General features: G+C 47.9%; 1 protein-coding gene across 1 annotated transcript in view; it reads left to right on the top strand.

The window, feature by feature from the left end:
• Positions 1-19008, top strand: part of NXF1 (nuclear RNA export factor 1) — a 313238-nt gene that overhangs the window by 188526 nt on the left and 105704 nt on the right. Inside the window, exon 15 of the mRNA XM_069207165.1 lies at positions 2647-2705. Within this exon, the coding sequence (XP_069063266.1) occupies positions 2647-2705 (59 nt within the window). The remainder of the gene's footprint in view (positions 1-2646; positions 2706-19008) is intronic.

Here is a 19008-nt window from a genome sequence, read left to right as displayed (position 1 = left end):
TATTCAATCTGTAGAAGTTCATTCTTGCATTGGTTATTGGCAAAAAGTCTAACTGTTCAAATAACTCATTTACCAGGTATCAAAAAATTGACAGATTTACTAAGCATATGATTTGTAGACGATCACAAATGGGAATTAAACAATGCAGTCTTATTAAATATTTTGAAAGACTTGGGGTTTTCCAACATAGACTTTTTTTTAGCTACCAGAGAAAACGCAAAATGCCCAAACTTTGCATCGAAAATGAGGGAACCAAACTTGTTATGCAATGCCTTTTTCATCGATTGATAAAGTTTCGCTGTGTTTCCTCTGATCCCATTAATTCCAACAGTACTACTCATGCTCAAATAATTTGATATCCTGATTTTAATTGCACCAGAGTGACCTAGGCAGTGGTGCTATTCAGAGCTACTTCACCTTTCCATCTGACCCTCCAAGCAGTTGCCATGCAAACACAACCTTCTGTCGAGGATGCAAGGGAAGACTTAATCTCAACACACACACTCTTAGGATCTCGGGGCATGGTCCCTGAAGTCATTCAGTAGAGGCACTTAAATTTTCCTCCAGACTGTATGACCATTCTCAAGGAAGCAAAACATTCGAACACAACACCATCTTATGCTTCTAAATGGAAAAGATTTGTCATCGAATGCCTTCAGAATACCAGCAAGCCAATTAAATCCCAAGAGGATGTCATTTTACCTTATCTACTTCATTTGCCACAATCAAGCTAAAGTTCAACTTAATAAAAGTACATTTAGCTGCCACTTTTTTCTTGGCATACAGAAAAGGACCAACTCCAAGATCCTTCTTTACTATACCTGTTAAGTCCTTCATTGAAGGACTGAAAAAAAAAAAGGAATTTTCATCCTATTAAACAGCCTGCTCCTCCTTTGGAGTTAAATCTATTTATCAAAATGAATGGCTCCCTCCTTTGAACCCATACCCAAGGCCTCAAGCAACACCACTCCTGGAAGGTAGTCTTTTTTAAGTAGCTATTACCTAAGCAGGAAGAGTTAGTGAGCTTCAAGCTTTTTCTTCTGTGGAACCATATACAGTTTTCCACAGCAGTAGTTTAGTTTTAGGAACACATCCTTCTTTTCTGCTAACAGTTGTCAGATTTCTACATCAAACAATCTCACTGTAGCTTTTTTCCAGTAACCGTCACCAGTAGAAGTAACCCTTTGTTCCTTAGTTTTTGTAGAATTTTTAAGTTCTATTTAGACAGAACTAAAGAACTTCACAAAACAAACCCATTGTTCATACATTATAGACCTTTTGAGGAGCGGTATGGCTTCTTCTAAACAACCTATAGGTAGATGAATAGTTTCCTGTATTACTCTCTGTTAGCAGTTGGCTAACAAGCCCCTTCTAGGTAAACCTAGAGCTTGTTCTATGCGTAGTAAATCATCATCTGTTTTCAGTATAAAAATGTCCCACTGACAAATTTATAAAGCAGCTAAATGAAAATCTATGTATACGTTCTCTAAACGTTATTGTGTAGATGTAGATTCAAGAGCTGTCTCTGAACTAGGTCAGGCAACTTTAAAGAATCTGTTTAATTAGAGTGATTCTTACTTGCCATAAGTTTGCTTAGACTCCGCCTCATAATGTTTTATGGTTTATAGTGACACCTGCAGGTTAGGGATATGCTTGCTACTCTGTCCTGTGTTAATGCTTATCATTGAGGGTCCTACAATGCAGAGGAATAGGTTACTTTTAAGTCCATTACCACCATTCAAAAAGAACCGAGGCTGTGAGGCAAACTACAAGTATAGTGTATGTTGGGAAGGGACGCTGCTGGCCCCTTAAGGTAACAGTGTATTGTTTCCTTAAAGCCTTGACTTCTTGACCTGACATACTTCTTTTTTCTTTCATTTTCTCTCTCTCTGCGTGTGATAGGCGTTTTCTAATTAAACCCAAAGTACCTCTTGTCAGATGCTGCAATGTGGTCACATTCTTTAATTAGATGCCATTTTATGTTTCAGAAAAATTCAGTAAAAAGCAGGCTTGTCTTGCTATTTAGCTGGGGTCATAACAAGTTTATGGCTATTTAGGTGGCAACCTCCATCTAAAGATTGACTTTAAATAATTAAAGAAAAAGTGATCTGGGATCCCTGCATATGCACAGATGTATTCTATGTCACTGGCATAACAGCCCCTGGGGTGTAGGGGGGAGCCAAGCTCCAAGCCCCTCCTCCCCCCTCCCCCTTCCTCCTCCCCCCACACACACACACACACACACACACACACACACGCACAGTAAACTGCTCAGGTGGCAAGCCCCTGCCTGAGAGCTCCTCACTGGTTCGGTGGGGGGGTGGGGGGGGGGAAATGGGGGGGGGGGGGGGGTGTCATTGATGTATTTAGCAGCCGCCCTCAAGTTTCGTTACACCACTGTTCTTGGTTTATGACTTCAGTGCGGGTATGTACGATGGAGAACTAGGAATTACAAGTAAGTTACTTTTCCTTATTGGGTTTGTTCACATGACTACTTATAGTGCAATGTTTAGGAGTATTGACCTTCTATAGTTGCATTGTCCTTTATGGGAGGCCTGGTTTCTGGGGGGGGGGGGGGGTGACGAAAGAAGGAAAGGGCTTGCCTTTGACCTTTCGATTTGTCTTTTTTTATTTTTCCATTTTAAGGAATAACCTGTCTGATTACTTCAAAGACAGCCGAAATGTGAAGAAACAGAAGGATCCCAGTAAGTGACTATGTCTTTGTGTCTTGAATTAATTAGTTGAGGGGGGGGGGGGGGGGGGGGGGGGGGGGGGGGTGTGTGTGTGTGTGTGTGTGTGTGTGTGTGTGTGTGTGTGTGTGTGTGTGTGTGTGTGTGTGTGTGTGTGTGTGTGTGTGTGTGTGTGTGTGTGTGTGTGTGTGTGTGTGTGTGTGTGTGTGTGTGTGTGTGTGTGTGTGTGTGTGTGTGTGTGTGTGTGTGTGTGTGTGTGTGTGTGTGTGTGTGTGTGTGTGTGTGTGTGTGTGTGTGTGTGTGTGTGTGTGTGTGTGTGTGTGTGTGTGTGTGCATAACCAAGGAATCCTGTAAGCGATTCTTTTCTTCTTACACAGGAACTGCTCTGAGAACAGAATTGCAGAGGGTGGGCCCTAGATCAGTAAACTGATCTGTGTTCAAACTGATGTTGATAACAATCAAGTCCTATTGTGTGCTTTTCACCCTCCACTGTAATCTAGTATGTTAATCCGGAATGCCACAGCAATCCTTGACCTCTTGTCAGTTTATGCTCGAGGCAGAGATTATCGAATCAGTGATCTCTTCTGTGGATCCATCTCTCATTCTGTTGCCTTCAGATCCCAGTTAGTACTTTCTCCTACATTGTGTGAGCTAGTTAGAATAAAATGTAATAGTCCTTCCATATGATTAGAACCTTCATGTAGATTGTCTCTTAAAGTTTTGGCGAAGAAATAAAGCTTCACTCTTTCTATGCACTGTGCAGATCATTCTTTCCCCAATAAAGATCTTTTAAGTAATGCAACCTTTGCCTTAGACAGTTTGTTACACCTGATCTACATCCTTAGTGTTTGTCAGAACTCCTTTTTTGACCATTAAACTTGAACAGTAAATTTAATTTCATTTTCCCTTGGATGAGACAAGTTCTCATCTGGTGTGTTTTTTCCAGTAGCCCTTGTCTAGTGTGTTTTTCTCCAGGGGAACAGCAGCATAGCAGGACTTCAGCCTGTGATATCAGCATACCACAATCCTGGCCTGGATGAGACATGTAGGTTTTCAGCCAAGTATCCAGAAACCTTTGTGATGTCCACAAGGAGCTGGATAATTGTTCTTTCTTTCTGTGTGGCTCTTCCTTGTTCAGCTCCAAAAGGAGGTAAAAAACCACTAATTATATACACTAGTAAACATTAATAGGCATAAAAAAGGTTAGAGAACAGTGGGAATGCAGTTAGACAATAGTGACTCTAGGGGCAGCCCAAACCATATACTAAAAAAATGGAATGCGAACACAGGACCCCCATCTAGGTAAGTGTAATGTGTAGAGGGGAGCTGGGAGTACTAGAAAACCACAGACGTAACTAACACAGTACCCCACAGGGACCCGGAAAGCAGGAGTAAATCACTGGAATTTCCCCAAACCACCCAAAAGGAAGGAAAAGAAGAACAGATAACCCACACAAGACTGCAAGAAACCAGTGGTGAAGTCCTGGAAAGGAAGACCTGTGGAGAGAGGGAACCAAGTCCAAGAGTCACAGCGGAGTCCAGGAGGAGTACGAGCTACTACCCACCCAGCTGTAGTGACAGGAGTTGGTCGACGGTGAGAAGAAGGTCAGCACTGCAGCCCTGAAGCCAAAGATGAATTCCTGAGGGATGCATGCGACATCCCACACTGGAAGACTAATTGCATTTGGGTGTTGGTGCAGGAATTCCACCAACAATCCGTGGCAAAGACAAATGTTGTGGCTGGCGAAATGTGGTGCTGCTGGGGACCAGCCAGGCCCAGGAGGACTCAACCCAGGAGAGGGAGGCAGAGGGGACCCTCAACGACACAGAGCCCACAGAAGCAAAGGCAGCACCCACAGGAGTGCCACAGGAGTCGCAGAAGAAGCCCAGACAGCACACAAAAGAAGGGTCCTATGCCACAATAGGACCACGCAGAGGGTGTGTGCGTCACAGGAAGGATTGCTGAGAGCTGGAGCTGCACATAGCCTGACGTTCCCCATGGAGGGGATGCAAACAAGCTTTGGCAGCTGCAAGAGATGCGGTGCATCGGGTACTGTTCTGCCTTGGAAGGCAAGGGATTACCGCCACTAAAGTTGGACAGCTGGCAGAGCGGACCAAGAGGACTACTCCAGACCACCACCCGTGATGCAGGATCCACACAGCTTAGGATGAGAGGAGATCCACGCAGCCGGTCATCATGCATTAGGTGCCTGTGGATGCAGGGGAGTAACTCCTTCACTCCAAGGGAGATTCCTTATTCCTTCTAGTGCAGACTGAAGACTTGCCGCCCTCAGAGGATGCGCAGCTGGGGAAATGGTGCTTAAGCTGGAAGGAGAGGTGGTAACTGTTGCAGGAAGAGTCTTTTCGTGGGTGCAGATTGTCTGGTCCTGGAGGTTCCAGTTGTGGTTACAGTGGCTAGAATTTAACTTAAGGTTGCAGAGGAGTCCTGCTGGAATCTTGCAAGCTGGATCGGAGGACCCACCCAAGAGAGAGACCCTAAATAGCTGTAAAAGGGGGATTGGGCACATAGCCAGGTGACCACCTATCAGGAGGGGGTTCTGATGTCACCTTCCTGGCCTGGCTACTCAGATGCTCCAATGGTCCCTGCCAACCTTGGATTCAAGATGACAGAACCAAGGGACCCGTGGAGAGGCTCTGGGCACCACCCCTGTGGTGGGGATGGACAGGGGAGTGGTCACTCCCCTTTCAATTGTCCAGTTTCAAACCTGAGTAGGGACTGGGGGGGGTGGGGGTCCCTGAACCGGTGTGCACTGGTATATACACGGAGGGCACCAAATGATCCCTCCAAAGCATACCAATGGCTTGGGAGGCTACCCTTCCCAGCCAGTCTCACACACATTTCCAAAGGGAAAGGATGTTAACTCCCTTTCCCAAAGGAAATCCTTTGTTCTGCCTTCCTGAGCTTGATAAGATCAAGCGGCAGGAGAACAGAAACCTGTCTGAAGGGTGGCACTAGCTTGGGCTGCCCGGGAACCCTAGATGACTGGTGGTAGTAATGCTGGGGGTCCCCTAAGGAGCCTGCATGGAATCATACTTCCAATACTTGCAACGCAGGCTGCAATGGCAGGCCTGCAGAACACTTTGCATGGGCTTCCCACAGGTGGCATAATACATGCTGCAGCCCATGGGGATCCCCTGGAACCCTAATGCCCTGGGTACCTGTGTACCATATACTAGAGACTTATGTTACGGCAACAGTATGCCAAATATGGGGTGAAAAAGTTTTAAGGGTGAGAGCATAACCACTGGGGTCCTGGTTAGCAGGATCCCAGTGGACACAGTCAGACACACTGACAACAGGCAGAAAATGGGGGTAGCCATGCCAAAAAAAGAAGGTACTTTCCTACAATGCCCGAGGCTGGTGCTCATCCATGCAATAACAAGTGGATTTAGGTCATTTAGAATTGGAAACCGCCATTGCTAATGAAGAATATACCCCATGTAAGCTCAGCTCTTTTCTTCAAAAGAACTGTATTGGTCTACATTATGAATTTGCAGGGGATCGTTAAAACTAACATGCATTGGGCATGTTAGACCCGTTATTCTGGTGGATTATGCTGCGGTATGCCCACTGACACCAACTCCTACAACATGGCACATTAATCATCCATACTGTAGGAAGCGGGCTTGGTGTGGTGGACACCTATAATGTTGGCACCTTATACCAGGTCCAGGCAACCCCTGTTAGTGAATGTAGGCAGTGCTTAGGAAAACAGGGCTCTCTAGAGGTAGCTGTGTATGAGCAGCCAAGACTTATCTTATCTAGGAGACATGCAAAGCTTATGTGTAGTAAGTTGGCTCTGTATATACTATCTCAAAGTAAGAGATAGTGTATACAGTGCCAACTTCCTACATTGGTGGATCAGCGGTGGGGTCTAAGACTTTGCATTTGCTGGACTACTCAGCCAATACCTGATTGTAGGAAGTTGGCTCTGTATGCACTATTTCAAAGTAAGGAATAGTATGCACAGAGTCCAAGGGTTCCCCCTTGAGGTAAGATAGTGGCAAAAAGAGATAATACTAATGCTCTATTTTGTGGTAGTGTGGTCGAGCAGTAGGCTTATCAAAGGAGTAGTGTAGGAAGTTGGCTCTGTATGTGCTATTTCAAAGTAAGGAATAGCATGCACAGAGTCCAAGGGTTCCCCTTAGAGGTAAGATAGTGGCAAAAAGAGATAATACTAATGCTCTATTTTGTGGTAGTGTGGTCGAGCAGTAGGCTTATCCAAGGAGTAGTGTTAAGCATTTGTTGTACATACACATAGACAATAAATGAGGTACACACACTCAGAGACAAATCCAGCCAATAGGTTTTTATATAGAAAAATATCTTTTCTTAGTTTATTTTAAGAACCACAGGTTCAAATTCTACATGTAATATCTCATTCGAAAGGTATTGCAGGTAAGTACTTTAGGAACTTCAAATCATCAAAATTGCATGTATACTTTTCAAGTTATTCACAAATAGCTGTTTTAAAAGTGGACACTTAGTGCAATTTTCACAGTTCCTAGGGGAGGTAAGTATTTGTTAGCTTAACCAGGTAAGTAAGACACTTACAGGGCTTAGTTCTTGGTCCAAGGTAGCCCACCGTTGGGGGTTCAGAGCAACCCCAAAGTCACCACACCAGCAGCTCAGGGCCGGTCAGGTGCAGAGTTCAAAGTGGTGCCCAAAACACATAGGCTAGAATGGAGAGAAGGGGGTGCCCCGGTTCCGGTCTGCTTGCAGGTAAGTACCCGCGTCTTCGGAGGGCAGACCAGGGGGGTTTTGTAGGGCACCGGGGGGGACACAAGTCCACACAGAAATTTCACCCTCAGCAGCGCGGGGGCGGCCGGGTGCAGTGTAGAAACAAGCGTCGGGTTTTCAATGTTAGTCTATGAGAGATCTCGGAATCTCTTTAGCGCTGCAGGCAGGCAAGGGGGGGGTTCCTCGGGGAAACCTCCACTTGGTCAAGGGAGAGGGACTCCTGGGGGTCACTCCTCCAGTGAAAGTCCGGTCCTTCAGGTCCTGGGGGCTGCGGGTGCAGGGTCTCTCCCAGGTGTCGGGACTTTAGGTTCAAAGAGTCGCGGTCAGGGGAAGCCTCGGGATTCCCTCTGCAGGCGGCGCTGTGGGGGCTCAGGGGGGACAGGTTTTTGTACTCACAGTCTTAGAGTAGTCCTGGGGTCCCTCCTGAGGTGTTGGATCGCCACCAGCCGAGTCGGGGTCGCCGGGTGCAGTGTTGCAAGTCTCACGCTTCTTGCGGGGAGCTTGCAGGGTTCTTTGGAGCTGCTGGAAACAAAGTTGCAGCTTTTCTTGGAGCAGGTCCGCTGTCCTCGGGAGTTTCTTGTCTTTTCGAAGCAGGGGCAGTCCTCAGAGGATGTCGAGGTCGCTGGTCCCTTTGGAAGGCGTCGCTGGAGCAGGATCTTTGGAAGGCAGGAGACAGGCCGGTGAGTTTCTGGAGCCAAGGCAGTTGTCGTCTTCTGGTCTTCCGCTGCAGGGGTTTTCAGCTAGGCAGTCCTTCTTCTTGTAGTTGCAGGAATCTAATTTTCTAGGGTTCAGGGTAGCCCTTAAATACTAAATTTAAGGGCGTGTTTAGGTCTGGGGAGTTAGTAGCCAATGGCTACTAGCCCTGAGGGTGGGTACACCCTCTTTGTGCCTCCTCCCAAGGGGAGGGGGTCACAATCCTAACCCTATTGGGGGAATCCTCCATCTGCAAGATGGAGGATTTCTAAAAGTTAGTCACTTCAGCTCAGGACACCTTAGGGGCTGTCCTGACTGGCCAGTGACTCCTCCTTGTTGCTTTCTTTGTTCCCTCCAGCCTTGCCGCCAAAAGTGGGGGACGTGGCCGGAGGGGGCGGGCAACTCCACTAAGCTGGAGTGCCCTGCTGGGCTGTGACAAAGGGGTGAGCCTTTGAGGCTCACCGCCAGGTGTCACAGCTCCTGCCTGGGGGAGGTGTTAGCATCTCCACCCAGTGCAGGCTTTGTTACTGGCCTCAGAGTGACAAAGGCACTCTCCCCATGGGGCCAGCAACATGTCTCTAGTGTGGCAGGCTGCTGGAACCAGTCAGCCTACACAGCTAGTTGGTTAAGTTTCAGGGGGCACCTCTAAGGTGCCCTCCGTGGTGTATTTTACAATAAAATGTACACTGGCATCAGTGTGCATTTATTGTGCTGAGAAGTTTGATACCAAACTTCCCAGTTTTCAGTGTAGCCATTATGGTGCTGTGGAGTTCGTGTAAAACAGACTCCCAGACCATATACTCTTATGGCTACCCTGCACTTACAATGTCTAAGGTTTTGTTTAGACACTGTAGGGGCACAGTGCTCATGCACTGGTACCCTCACCTATGGTATAGTGCACCCTGCCTTAGGGCTGTAAGGCCTGCTAGAGGGGTGTCTTACCTATACTGCATAGGCAGTGAGAGGCTGGCATGGCACCCTGAGGGGAGTGCCATGTCGACTTACTCATTTTGTTCTCACTAGCCCACACAGGCTTGTAAGCAGTGTGTCTGTGCTGAGTGAGGGGTCTCTAGGGTGGCATAAGACATGCTGCAGCCCTTAGAGACCTTCCTTGGCATCAGGGCCCTTGGTACTAGAAGTACCAGTTACAAGGGACTTATCTGAATGCCAGGGTGTGCCAATTGTGGATACAATGGTACATTTTAGGTGAAGGAACACTGGTGCTGGGGCCTGGTTAGCAGGGTCCCAGCACACTTCTCAGTCAAGTCAGCATCAGTATCAGGCAAAAAGTGGGGGGTAACTGCAACAGGGAGCCATTTCTTTACACAAGCCCCCCCCCAGCCCACAGGCCAGGAGACTCAGCCCAAGCTGGGAGAGTCTTCCTAGTCTGTCAGGCGAGGAAGAGTAGGAGAAATAGGCTGGTTAGTTGCAGGGCCTACTCTGCCTTACATCCTTCTGTTCAGGTCATTCCCTTTGGGGAACTGACCCACTTCCACAGTGATAGGTCCTAGTCTGAATTGCCTCTTGTCTGCCTCTTCAATGTCTCCACCCATTCTTTTTATTTTGGGTTTAGAGGTATCCACCTCTGTTAATCTTATCTTAGCCAGGGTCATCCCTAGCTTACCCAAAGAGGTTACCCAGAGCTGGAGTAACCCCACCATGACCAACAGGGTCAGGGGGCCTAACTTGCTATTTGGCATGGGGTCTGACCACCATGCCAAGGATAGTGCAGCCATAAAGGCTAACACCCAGCAGAGGCCACTGACAGCTGTCAGTGCCCAGAACCACACCTTTAGCTCTTCACCTACAAGGGAAGGGGCTAAGTTACAGGCTTCTTTGGGTTCAGGGTGCCTGTCTGCTGTATTAGAGTGGGGGGTTACCACATTTTGTAGTAACCACCCTTCTTCCACTCTTTCTTCTGTTAGCTGAGGAGCCACCCACTCAGGTTTAACAGTTGCCGGACGAGCCAGGACTTCTTGTGGGTCAGGTTGGACTTTATCAGGGCCATTTTTGGAGTTCTCCCCTACTGGAGCAGAATCTCCTTGGCTTGCTGTAACCTTGGCTAAAGGTTGTCCACCCTTCCTACTCTGTTTTCTTTTCTTCTTCTTCTGGGGCCTGCTTGCATTTACTGCAGAGGCAGGACTTCCAGAATCCTTGGGAGAGGACTGGCACTGGACCAGTTTCTCTCTTGGGCTCTGACTAACCTCTGGGTAGTCATTTCCAAGGAGACAATCAAGGGGGAGGTCTGTACTGACTACTACCCTTCTCCAGCTAAGAGTGCCACCCACTTCTATGGGCACTAAAGCCACAGGCCTCTTAGTGACCCTGTCTAGGCTAACTCTTACCCTGGCAGTCTCACCTGGGATGTACTGGTTTGAGAGCACCAGCCTGTCATGCACAATAGTGTGACTGGCACAAGTGTCTCTCAGGGCAGTGGTTGGGATTCCATTCACCAGTAGGTGGTGGAAGTGTCTACTTCCCTCTGGAATCTCCAACTCACCTGTTGGGCCCTGTTTCCAGTTGAAGGCTAGGAAGACCTCCTCATCTGAGGAGTCATCTCCCATGGCTACACTGGTTACCCCAGGAATTTTGTTCTGGGGTTTGTTTTTGGGACAAGAAGTGTCCTTGGTGTGGTGCCCAGACTGTTTACAGTTGTGGCACCAGGCCTTAGTGGCATCCCAGTTCTTACCCTGGTACCCACCTTTGTTTTGGGTTGTGTCTTGGGGCCCACCCACCTGTTCTGGTTTTTGGGGGCCTACAGAGGACTCTTTTTCTTTGTTTCTAGTGTCACCCACTTTCTCCTGGGGAGTTTTTGTAACCCCTTTCTTTTGGTCACCCCCAGTGGAAGTTTTGGTTACCCTAGTCTTGACCCAGTGGTCTGCCTTCTTTCCCAATTCTTGGGGAGAAATTGGACCTAGGTCTACCAGATACTGATGCAACTTTTCATTGAAGCAGTTACTTAAAATGTGTTCTTTCATAAACAAATTATAAAGCCCAACATAGTCACACACTTCATTTCCAGTTAACCAACCATCCAGTGTTTTTACTGAGTAGTCTACAAAATCAACCCAGGTCTGGCTCGAGGATTTTTGAGCCCCCCTGAATCTAATTCTATACTCCTCAGTGGAGAATCCAAAGCCCTCAATCAGGGTACCCTTCATGAGGTCATAAGATTCTGCATCTTTTCCAGAGAGTGTGAGGAGTCTATCCCTACACTTTCCAGTGAACATTTCCCAAAGGAGAGCACCCCAGTGAGATCTGTTCACTTTTCTGGTTACACAAGCCCTCTCAAAAGCTGTGAACCATTTGGTGATGTCATCACCAGCTTCATATTTTGTTACAATCCCTTTGGGGATTTTTAGGATGTCAGGAGAATCTCTGACCCTATTTAAGTTGCTGCCACCATCGATGGGACCTAGGCCCATCTCTTTTCTTTCCCTTTCTATGGCTAGGAGCTGCTTTTCCAAAGCCAATCTTTTGACCATCCTGGCTAACAGGGGGTCATTTTCACTGAGAGCATCCTCAGTGATTTCAGAAATGCTGGACCCTCCTGTGAGGGAAGCAACATTTCTGACTATCATTTTTGGAGACAGGGCTTGAGAGGCCCTGGTCTCCCTATTTAGGACTGGAAGGGGGGAATTGCCCTCCAAGTCACTAATTTCTTCCTCTGTGAAGTCATCCTCAGAGGGGTTGGCTTTTTCAAACTCTGCCAACAGCTCCTGGAGCTGAATTTTGGTAGGTCTGGAGCCAATGGTTATTTTCTTTATATTACAGAGAGACCTTAGCTCCCTCATCTTAAGATGGAGGTAAGGTGTGGTGTCGAGTTCCACCACATTCATCTCTGTATCAGACATTATTCTGCTAAGAGTTGGAATACTTTTTAAAGAATCTAAAACTGTTTCTAGAATCTAATTTCAACCTTTTAACAAACTTTTAAACTCTAAAAGACAATGCTAAACAGGGACTTAACACACAAGGCCCTAGCAGGACTTTTAAGAATTTAGAAAAATTTCAAATTGCAAAAATGAATTTCTAATGACAATTTTGGAATTTGTCGTGTGATCAGGTATTGGCTGAGTAGTCCAGCAAATGCAAAGTCTTGTACCCCACCGCTGATCCACCAATGTAGGAAGTTGGCTCTGTATGTGCTATTTCAAAGTAAGGAATAGCATGCACAGAGTCCAAGGGTTCCCCTTAGAGGTAAGATAGTGGCAAAAAGAGATAATACTAATGCTCTATTTTGTGGTAGTGTGGTCGAGCAGTAGGCTTATCCAAGGAGTAGTGTTAAGCATTTGTTGTACATACACATAGACAATAAATGAGGTACACACACTCAGAGACAAATCCAGCCAATAGGTTTTTATATAGAAAAATATCTTTTCTTAGTTTATTTTAAGAACCACAGGTTCAAATTCTACATGTAATATCTCATTCGAAAGGTATTGCAGGTAAGTACTTTAGGAACTTCAAATCATCAAAATTGCATGTATACTTTTCAAGTTATTCACAAATAGCTGTTTTAAAAGTGGACACTTAGTGCAATTTTCACAGTTCCTAGGGGAGGTAAGTATTTGTTAGCTTAACCAGGTAAGTAAGACACTTACAGGGCTTAGTTCTTGGTCCAAGGTAGCCCACCGTTGGGGGTTCAGAGCAACCCCAAAGTCACCACACCAGCAGCTCAGGGCCGGTCAGGTGCAGAGTTCAAAGTGGTGCCCAAAACACATAGGCTAGAATGGAGAGAAGGGGGTGCCCCGGTTCCGGTCTGCTTGCAGGTAAGTACCCGCGTCTTCGGAGGGCAGACCAGGGGGGTTTTGTAGGGCACCGGGGGGGACACAAGTCCACACAGAAATTTCACCCTCAGCAGCGCGGGGGCGGCCGGGTGCAGTGTAGAAACAAGCGTCGGGTTTTCAATGTTAGTCTATGAGAGATCTCGGAATCTCTTTAGCGCTGCAGGCAGGCAAGGGGGGGGTTCCTCGGGGAAACCTCCACTTGGTCAAGGGAGAGGGACTCCTGGGGGTCACTCCTCCAGTGAAAGTCCGGTCCTTCAGGTCCTGGGGGCTGCGGGTGCAGGGTCTCTCCCAGGTGTCGGGACTTTAGGTTCAAAGAGTCGCGGTCAGGGGAAGCCTCGGGATTCCCTCTGCAGGCGGCGCTGTGGGGGCTCAGGGGGGACAGGTTTTTGTACTCAGTCTTAGAGTAGTCCTGGGGTCCCTCCTGAGGTGTTGGATCGCCACCAGCCGAGTCGGGGTCGCCGGGTGCAGTGTTGCAAGTCTCACGCTTCTTGCGGGGAGCTTGCAGGGTTCTTTGGAGCTGCTGGAAACAAAGTTGCAGCTTTTCTTGGAGCAGGTCCGCTGTCCTCGGGAGTTTCTTGTCTTTTCGAAGCAGGGGCAGTCCTCAGAGGATGTCGAGGTCGCTGGTCCCTTTGGAAGGCGTCGCTGGAGCAGGATCTTTGGAAGGCAGGAGACAGGCCGGTGAGTTTCTGGAGCCAAGGCAGTTGTCGTCTTCTGGTCTTCCGCTGCAGGGGTTTTCAGCTAGGCAGTCCTTCTTCTTGTAGTTGCAGGAATCTAATTTTCTAGGGTTCAGGGTAGCCCTTAAATACTAAATTTAAGGGCGTGTTTAGGTCTGGGGGGTTAGTAGCCAATGGCTACTAGCCCTGAGGGTGGGTACACCCTCTTTGTGCCTCCTCCCAAGGGGAGGGGGTCACAATCCTAACCCTATTGGGGGAATCCTCCATCTGCAAGATGGAGGATTTCTAAAAGTTAGAGTCACTTCAGCTCAGGACACCTTAGGGGCTGTCCTGACTGGCCAGTGACTCCTCCTTGTTGCTTTCTTTGTTCCCTCCAGCCTTGCCGCCAAAAGTGGGGGACGTGGCCGGAGGGGGCGGGCAACTCCACTAAGCTGGAGTGCCCTGCTGGGCTGTGACAAAGGGGTGAGCCTTTGAGGCTCACCGCCAGGTGTCACAGCTCCTGCCTGGGGGAGGTGTTAGCATCTCCACCCAGTGCAGGCTTTGTTACTGGCCTCAGAGTGACAAAGGCACTCTCCCCATGGGGCCAGCAACATGTCTCTAGTGTGGCAGGCTGCTGGAACCAGTCAGCCTACACAGCTAGTTGGTTAAGTTTCAGGGGGCACCTCTAAGGTGCCCTCCGTGGTGTATTTTACAATAAAATGTACACTGGCATCAGTGTGCATTTATTGTGCTGAGAAGTTTGATACCAAACTTCCCAGTTTTCAGTGTAGCCATTATGGTGCTGTGGAGTTCGTGTAAAACAGACTCCCAGACCATATACTCTTATGGCTACCCTGCACTTACAATGTCTAAGGTTTTGTTTAGACACTGTAGGGGCACAGTGCTCATGCACTGGTACCCTCACCTATGGTATAGTGCACCCTGCCTTAGGGCTGTAAGGCCTGCTAGAGGGGTGTCTTACCTATACTGCATAGGCAGTGAGAGGCTGGCATGGCACCCTGAGGGGAGTGCCATGTCGACTTACTCATTTTGTTCTCACTAGCCCACACAGGCTTGTAAGCAGTGTGTCTGTGCTGAGTGAGGGGTCTCTAGGGTGGCATAAGACATGCTGCAGCCCTTAGAGACCTTCCTTGGCATCAGGGCCCTTGGTACTAGAAGTACCAGTTACAAGGGACTTATCTGAATGCCAGGGTGTGCCAATTGTGGATACAATGGTACATTTTAGGTGAAGGAACACTGGTGCTGGGGCCTGGTTAGCAGGGTCCCAGCACACTTCTCAGTCAAGTCAGCATCAGTATCAGGCAAAAAGTGGGGGGTAACTGCAACAGGGAGCCATTTCTTTACAAGTAGTGTTAAGCATTTGTTGTACATACACACAGGCAATAAATGAGGAACACACACTCAGAGACAAATCCAGCCAATAGGTTTTGTTATAGAAAAATATATGTTCGATGGCATCTGTCGCTGTAGATACACATGGTATGCATGAGCTCGCCATCTGGTGTTGGGTCGGAGTGTTACAAGTTGTTTTTCTTCGAAGAAGTGTTTTCGAGTCACGGGACCGAGTGACTCCTCCTTCTGTGCTCATTGCGCATGGGCGTCGACTCCATCTTCGATTGTTTTCTTTCCGCCATCGGGTTCGGACGTGTTCCTGTCGCTCCGAGTTTCGGAACGGAAAGATAGCTGAAAACGGAAGATTTTCAACGGTATCGTTGCGATCCGGTTCGAGATAGACACATACGACGACGCGTTGAACATCGAAGCGCTTCGGTGCCCTTCGGGGTAGATTTCGGCACCCCGTCGGGGCCTAGTCGGCCCGACCGCGTGGAGAACAACGCCGATGGAACGGACCCCGTTTCGATTCTGCCCCGAATGCCACAACAAATATCCTTATACGGACCTACACTCGGTCTGTAACCTGTGCCTGTCACCCGAGCACAGCGAAGAATCCTGTGAGGCCTGTCGGGCGTTCCGGTCCCGAAAAACTCTGCGCGACCGTCGAGCGAGAAGACTGCAGATGGCGTCCACGCCAAAGGAGCGTCGACAGTTCGAGACAGAAGAGGAACAGGAGGAATCCTTTTCCATCCAGGATTCAGACTCCGACGAGCTAGACTCTACAAAAACTGTGAGTAAGACGTCGAGATCAGAACTTAAAAAAGGAAAGAAGGCCCAGGGGACGCCACTGCCAGCCGGCCATGGCTCCACCCAAATTCTCGGTGACCAACAATCGGCACCGAAAAAGGCCCATTCAGTGTCGAGATCGTCCGACTTCGGTCGAGACACCGGCACGCAGCCTCCTCGGGACCGAGAGAGTGCTAAACAGAAGCATCGACACCGACAGTTCGGTGTCGACACGGATCGACGCCGAGACAGTGGCGCCGAAGACCATAGAGGCCAAGAATTTTCGGCACAGAAAAAGAGGAAGGTTACCTCGGAGCCGAAAAAACAATCAACAGGGTTTTCGGAGCCGAAAAAAGCGACATCAGACCCTGTTTCTGGCTCCTATACTGAAGAGCATTCTATGTCTTCTCCAATGAACAAACATAGATTTGAACAAGAACTGCAATCCACTGACGTGGATCATACGCAAAAGCGTATCTTTATTCAGCAGGGGACTGGGAAGATCAGTACCCTTCCACCTGTCAAACGAAAGAGAACGCTTCAGTTTACTTCTCAGCAACAAACAGCACAAAAGGTAACACCTCCTCCCTCACCTCCACCTGTAACTCCGGCTTCGCCAACTTACACCCCGTCACATTCGCCAGCTCACACCGCCATGAGCCACGATGACCAAGATCAGGATGCGTGGGACTTGTACGACGCACCAGTGTCTGATAACAGCCCAGACACATACCCAAATAGGCCATCACCACCGGAAGACAGCACAGCCTACTCACAAGTGGTGGCTAGAGCAGCACTATTCCATAATGTGGAACTCCACTCGGAACAAGTAGAGGATGATTTTTTATTTAACACCCTCTCTTCAACCCACAGCTCCTACCAAAGCCTGCCGATGCTCCCAGGCATGCTACGCCATGCAAAGGACATTTTCAAGGAGCCAGTTAAAAGTAGGGCAGTGATGCCTAGGGTGGACAAAAAGTATAAGGCGCCTCCTACGGACCCTGTATTCATCACCTCTCAGCTGCCACCAGATTCTGTGGTGGTAGGGGCTGCCAGAAAACGGGCAAATTCACACACTTCTGGGGATGCACCTCCCCCAGATAAAGAAAGCAGGAAGTTCGATGCAGCCGGGAAGAGGGTTGCTGTCCAAGCAGCAAACCAGTGGCGCATCGCAAATTCACAAGCGCTGCTAGCGCGATACGACAGAGCCCACTGGGATGAGATGCAGCATCTCATTGAACATCTCCCAAAAGATCTGCAAAAAAGAGCAAAACAGGTTGTTGAGGAGGGTCAAAACATTTCCAACAATCAAATACGCTCCTCCATGGATGCAGCAGACACAGCCGCAAGGACCATTAATACGTCGGTTACCATCCGTAGGCACGCATGGCTCAGAACGTCTGGATTCAAGCCAGAAATTCAGCAGGCAGTGCTTAACATGCCAGTCAACGAAAAACTTCTGTTCGGTCCGGAGGTCGACACAGCCATAGAAAAGCTCAAGAAGGACACTGACACTGCCAAGGCCATGGGCGCACTCTACTCCCCGCAGAGCAGAGGATCTTATAACACCTTCCGCAAAACACCTTTTAGAGGAGGGTTTCGGGGTCAGGCCACACAAGCTAGCACCTCACAGTCCGCACCGCCCACCTACCAGGGACAGTACAGGGGAGGTTTTCGGGGCCAGTATAGAGGGGGGCAATTCCCTAGGAATAGAGGAAGATTTCAAAGCCCCAAAACCACTACCAACAAGCAGTGACTCACACGTCACTCACCCCTCCCACACAACACCAGTGGGGGGGAGGATACGTCAATATTACGAAGCATGGGACAAAATAACTACAGACACATGGGTCCTAGCAATTATCCAACATGGTTATTGCATAGAATTCCTGCAATTCCCCCCAGACATACCACCAAAATCACAAAATTTATCAAAATACCATTCACAGCTTCTAGAGATAGAAGTTCAAGCACTACTGCAAAAAAATGCAATAGAATTAGTACCAAGCACACAAATAAACACAGGAGTTTATTCACTGTACTTCTTGATACCAAAAAAGGACGAAACACTGAGACCAATTCTAGACCTCAGAGTAGTAAACACATTCATCAAATCAGACCACTTTCACATGGTCACACTACAAGAAGTGTTACCATTGCTCAAAAAACACAACTACATGACAACCCTAGACCTCAAAGACGCATATTTCCATATACCAATACACCAATCACACAGGAAATATCTAAGGTTTGTATTCAAAGGAATACATTACCAATTCAAAGTATTGCCTTTTGGTTTAACAACCGCTCCAAGAGTATTCACAAAATGCCTAGCAGTAGTCGCTGCACACATCAGAAGGCAGCAAATACATGTGTTCCCGTATCTAGACGACTGGCTAATCAAAACCAGTTCGCTCACACAATGCTCAAACCACACAAATCAAGTCATACAAACCCTCTACAAACTAGGGTTCACCGTCAACTTTGCAAAATCAAACATTCTGCCAAGCAAAGTACAGCAATATCTAGGAGCCATAATAGACACGACAAAAGGAGTAGCAACGCCAACCCCACAAAGGATCCACAATTTCAACAGAGTCATTCAACACATGTCTCCAAACCAAACAATACAAGCAAGAACAATACTACAGCTCCTAGGCATGATGTCCTCATGCATAGCCATTGTCCCAAACGCAAGACTGCACATGAGGCCCTTACAACAGTGCCTAGCCTCACAGTGGTCTCAAGCACAGGGTCACCTTCTAGATCTGGTGTTGCTAGACCGCCAAACTTACCTCTCGCTTCTATGGTGGAACAGTATAAATTTAAACATAGGGCGGCCTTTCCAAGACCCAGTGCTACAGTACGTAATAACAACAGATGCTTCCATGACAGGGTGGGGAGCACATCTCAATCAACACAACATAAGAGGACAATGGAACATACATCAAACAAAACTGCATATAAATCATCTAGAATTATTAGCAGTTTTTCAAGCACTAAAAGCTTTCCAACCAATCATAACCCACAAATACATCCTTGTCAAAACAGACAACATGACAACGATGTATTATCTAAACAAACAAGGAGGAACACATTCAACGCAGTTAAGCTTGTTAGCTCAAAAAATATGGAAGTGGGCAATCCACCATCAAATTGGTCTAATAGCACAGTTTATTCCGGGGATCCAGAATCAGCTGGCAGACAATCTCTCTCGAGATCACCAGCAAGTCCACGAATGGGAAATACACCCACAGATTCTGAACACCTACTTCACA

This window comes from Pleurodeles waltl, chromosome 9 (assembly GCF_031143425.1).
Source record: "Pleurodeles waltl isolate 20211129_DDA chromosome 9, aPleWal1.hap1.20221129, whole genome shotgun sequence".
NCBI lineage: Eukaryota > Metazoa > Chordata > Amphibia > Caudata > Salamandridae > Pleurodeles > Pleurodeles waltl.
The sequence above is the reverse complement of the archived record's forward strand: the minus strand, read 5'-3'. Positions and strand labels throughout refer to the sequence as shown.